The sequence below is a fragment of the Nansenia antarctica genome (assembly GCF_963989245.1).
Source record: "Nansenia antarctica genome assembly, chromosome: 6".
Taxonomy (NCBI): Eukaryota; Metazoa; Chordata; class Actinopteri; order Argentiniformes; family Microstomatidae; genus Nansenia; species Nansenia antarctica.
Genome location: NC_137676.1, coordinates 894,129 through 899,128, shown reverse-complemented (window position 1 = coordinate 899,128; position 5,000 = coordinate 894,129). Strand labels below are relative to the sequence as shown.

The window sequence follows — 5,000 nt, the reverse complement described above, 5'->3', positions numbered from 1 at the left end:
CCTTCCCTCCCTCCCCCTCCCTCCTTCCTTCCCTCCCTCCCTCCCCCCCTCCCTCCTCCCTCCCTCCCTCCCTCCCTCCCTCCCTCCCTCCTCCCTCCCTCCCTCCCTCCCTCCCTCCCCCCTCCTTCCCTCCCTCCCCTCCTTCCCTCCCTCCCCCCTCCCTCCCCCCCCCCTCCCTCCCTCCCTCCTCCCTCCCTCCTCCCTCCCTCCCTCCCTCTCTCTTCCCCATCTCTGTCTCTCTCTCCCTCCCTCCCATCCCTCCCCCCTCCCTCTCTCCCCTCCCTCTCCCCCCCCTCCCTCCCTCCTCCCTCCCTCCCTCCCTCTCCCCCCCCTCCCTCCTCCCTCCTCCCTCCCTCCCTCTCCCCCCCTCCCTCCCTCCCTCCCTCCCTCCCAGGTCGGTGGCGGTGTTGACAGAGTGTATGAGGAACAAGGCGTTGGCCCGGGTCTTGCGGGAGCGTCAGGACCTCCTCCGCCACGCCCTGCCCCTGGGCTCCTACCTGCTGAAGCCGGTCCAGAGGATCCTGAAGTACCACCTGTTACTGCACGTACGTTACACACACACACACACACACACACACACACAGTCCAGAGGATCCTGAAGTACCACCTGTTACTGCACGTACGTTACACACACACACACGCACACACACACACACATACACACACAGTCCAGAGGATCCTCAAGTACCACCTTCTACTGCACGTAAGACACACACACACACACACACACCATCATCATACACACACACCATCATCATACACACACACATGCACACCCATACACACACACGCACACACAATGTTGTTGTGAAATATTGTCATTGATTAGTTCATTTGAACATTTCAGTAATTAGCAGTCTCTCTCTAACGGGTGGAGCTTATCGGTCATTATGAGACATGTGGTGCCTATGAGACAGCCCAAGGAGATATCCTTCTTTAAAGTTCTGCATTTCATTTTTGATCATAGCATCCTCCTCAGACCAATCAGTGTCCTTCTTGTAATTACTAGGGGATGTGCATAACTAAACGTTTTCATATTCAAATAGTCGGTGGGTGCTATGAACGAACAATCGATTTTTTTATGCCATGGATCATCGCAAGAAATCACACAACCCCATCTTAAACTCAAAAACCCCCACCAGTGAAATATCTAATTTATTCTGGTCTTAATCCTCATGCAGGGTATCCGCGGTGTCTTGAAAAGTATTAAAAGTTGATAAATCAATTTTAGGAAAATCAAGGCCCTTAATAAACTATATTTATTAAAATAAATAAAACGTAAAAAGTCTTATCACGATTTTATGAGGTCTTGAATTGTGTTGGTATTTTTCTGAATTAGACTCTGTCCAAAGAGTTTGAGTCCTAAAAACGTTTAGTAAAAGTTTGTGAATTCATTAGTTTTATTAAAAAACAAAGATGAACCGGAAATTGTGTTGTATGATAGTGGTCTAGTCTATCGCAAACTCAAACTGTTAAGTTAAAGGTGTCACTGATGTAAACGGTTACAGCTCCAAGTGGCGGTGAGGTCTGGAAAAATATTGACAAGGTCTTTAAAAAGTCTTAGAAAGGTATTGAAATTAACCTCAAGATTCCTGTATATACCCTGTCATGAATTTCTTCTTCTGAATACTTAAATCAGGCTAACAATAACAATAATGCAGAACAGGAAAAGGGCATGCCGCTAATACCCTCCCAGATATATATACCTACCCTCCCTCTGCCACCCAGATGGCTCCTGCAGAACACAGATGGCACTGGCGTGTTAGCATATTATATAAGTGTGTGTGTGTGTATGTGTGGGCATAGGTGTGTGTTTCATGTGAGTGTGTGTGTGTGTGTACCACGCTAACCCCCGGCTGTGTGTGTATGTCCTGTGCGGTGCAGGAGATCTGCCAACCACATGGAGAAGGTATACGTAGGTGTGTGTGTGTGTGTGTGTGTGTGTGTGTGTGTGTGTGTGTGTGTATGTGTGTGTGTGTGTGTGTATGTGTGTGTGTGTGTGTGTGTGTTTACCAGGCTAACCGGCTGTATGTATGTGTGTGTGTTTCCTGTATATCCAGGAGATAGCCAACCATATGGAGAAGGACAGTGAGACGTACGAGGTGGTGCTGGAGGCCATAGACACCATGCAGCGCGTGGCCTGGCACATCAACGACATGAAGAGGCGGCACGAGCACGCCGTCAGGCTGCAGGTAACACACACACATACACACACATACACACGCACACATACACACACACACACACACGCATACACACACACACACACACACACACATACACACACATACACACGCACACATACACATACACACAATAGACATATACAAGCACATACGCAAGCACACAATAGACATACACAAGCAGACACACACACACACACATACACAAGCACACAATAGACATACACAAGATACACATACATACACACACATACATGAGCACATAATAAAGATACACAAGCACACACACACACGCACACAGGCACGCACACACACACACATACACACACATGCATAAGCACATAATAGACATACACAAACCACACACACACACAAACATACACAAGCACATAATAGACATACACAAGCACACACACATATATGCAAGCACACAATAGACACACACACACACACCCAACCAACAACACACATACACACAATAGAACAATAGACACTCACACAATAGACATGAGCACGCACAGGACCACACACACACTGGTCACGGTGCACGCCTAGACACACATCCACTCTCCCTCCACAGATATGAGAGCACACACACACACACACACACACACACACACACACACACACATACACACACACGCCCAGAAAATCAAAGACAAAAACTGGTACTACACACACACACTCACACACACAGAAAATCGAAAGAATGAAAGACAAAACTGCCCATTTTGAGTGTCTTTCGGGGGGGGACGACGACATGATTGTCTCCAGGTTTGAATCAGCCTCGCATCCTCTCCTGTCCCCCTGTCCTATTATAATAATAATAATAATAATAATAATAATAATAATAATAATAATAATAATAACTTTTTTATTTGTATAGCACTTTTCCTGCAAACGTTGCAGCTCAAAGTGCTCCAATCATTTTATAATCATAATTTAATTATTTAGTCATTTCAAGGCAATATTAAAAAGATGGGTTTTTGGTCTTGACTAGTGTCTGTGTGTATGTGCTGAGGTCGCATCCCTAATGTAAACTGGCAGTGAAGACACAATCTGGGTGCATAAAATGAGAATGCAGCCTCACCAAATCTGTGTGGTACACAGACAAAACCAGCGTCAGAAGACCTGAGAGCTCTATTACCAGTCTCTCTCCACCGGTAGTCAGGGTTACGTAAGATCTTGTTTTCCAGCGGCTAACGATGGACGGCCTTGCATAACGAGGAGAGATAAAAGGAAAAGGGGGGGGGGGGGGGGGGTCAGATGAGATCAGGAATGTGTGTGTGGAAGCATTTACTCAGGGTCTGGAGGAAATCAGAAAGGGTAGAACAGGTTGAAAGTGTTTTTCGTTGACCTGCGTCTGATTCACTCTCTCTTTTTTTCGCTTCTTCTTCTTCTTCTTCACTTCTTCCCTCGTCTTCTTTCATCTCTGGTTCGTTCTGTTGGGTCGTGTCCTCTTCTTGCCCTCTTCCTCCTCCTCCTCCTCCTTTCTTCTCCCTTTCTCACCCCCCCCCCCACCCTATTCTCCTCCTCCTCCTCCTCTTCTTCCTCCTCACTCTGACCCTTTCTCTCGCTCACCCCTCCCTTCACACCCCTCCCTCTTTCTTTCTTTCTCTCCGTCTCCTTCCCTCCCTCCTTTCCCCCTCCTCCCCTCTCTCTCTCCCCCTCCTCCCTCTCCCTCTCTCTCTCCCCCTCCTTCCTCCCCCTCCTTCCCCCTTCCCCCTCCTCCCTCTCCTTCCCTCCCTCCTTCCCTCCTCCTCTGTCTCCTTCTCTCTCGCCCTCTCCCTCTCTCTCCCCCTCCTTCCTCCCCCTCCTTCCCCCTCCTCCCTCTCCTTCCCTCCCTCCTTCCCTCCTCCTCTGTCTCCTTCTCTCTCTCTCTCCCTCTCTCTCCCCCTCCTTCCTCCCCCTCCTTCCCCCTTCCCCCTCCTCCCTCTCCTTCCCTCCCTCCTTCCCTCCTCCTCCGTCTCCTTCTCTCTCTCTCTCTCTCCCCTCCTCTCTCTCCCCCTCCATCCCCCTTCCCTCCTCCTCCGTCTCCTTCCCTCTTTCTCTCTCTCCCTCCTCCTCCGCCTCCTTCCCTCTCTCTCTCTCTCCCTCCTCCTCCGCCTCCCTCCCTCTCCTCCCTCCCCCCCTCTCCTCCCTCCCTCCCTCCCTCCTCCTCCCTCTCCCTCTCTCCAGGAGATCCAGAGTCTGCTGACCAACTGGAAGGGCCCTGATCTGATTGGCTACGGGGAGCTGGTCCTGGAGGGAACGTTCCGTCTGCAGAGGGCCAAGAACGAACGCACGCTCTTCCTGTTCGACAAGCTGCTGCTGGTCACCAAGAAGAGGGAGGAGGCGTACACCTACAAGGCCCACATCCTGGTGAGTCACATGGTGGTGAGGATGATGATGATGATGATGATGATGATGAAGGGTTGCTATGGGGAGAGGCCACCACAAGTCTGCGGTTTCGACATCGGAGAGGACGTGCCAAAGAAATGGCTCGCATACTGCAACATGAGTTATACAATATACCCCTATATGTAGTTATACATATACAATCACTTTATTGACCGTTTGCGTGGAAATTAATTTCGTGAGGTCAGCATACAAAATGATACACAGATATCTATGTGTCTTCTATCCCAGATTCTGCGATTTCACTGATTCACACTGAAATTATGCATTATGACACCCCTAACCCGATCTTTTAAGCACGTTATAGGGCCTATAATATAGGTACTAAATAGTATGGAAGTATGCAATTTAAAACCCACAAACATACGTGACACATTCTAATGCGTTGGTCCTCATGTCGAGATCCAATGTAATGATCTG

The 5,000-nt window shown here is 49.1% G+C and overlaps 1 protein-coding gene across 1 annotated transcript in view; it reads left to right on the top strand.

Annotated features, from left to right (window-relative positions):
- LOC308159658 (pleckstrin homology domain-containing family G member 1) overlaps positions 1 to 5,000 on the top strand; it is a gene marked incomplete at both ends in the record, with an annotated part of 50,763 nt that overhangs the window by 35,019 nt on the left and 10,744 nt on the right. Inside the window, 3 exons of the mRNA XM_080533474.1 lie at positions 395 to 545; positions 2,061 to 2,192; positions 4,362 to 4,544. Coding sequence (XP_080389600.1) covers positions 395 to 545; positions 2,061 to 2,192; positions 4,362 to 4,544 — 466 coding nt within the window. The remainder of the gene's footprint in view (positions 1 to 394; positions 546 to 2,060; positions 2,193 to 4,361; positions 4,545 to 5,000) is intronic.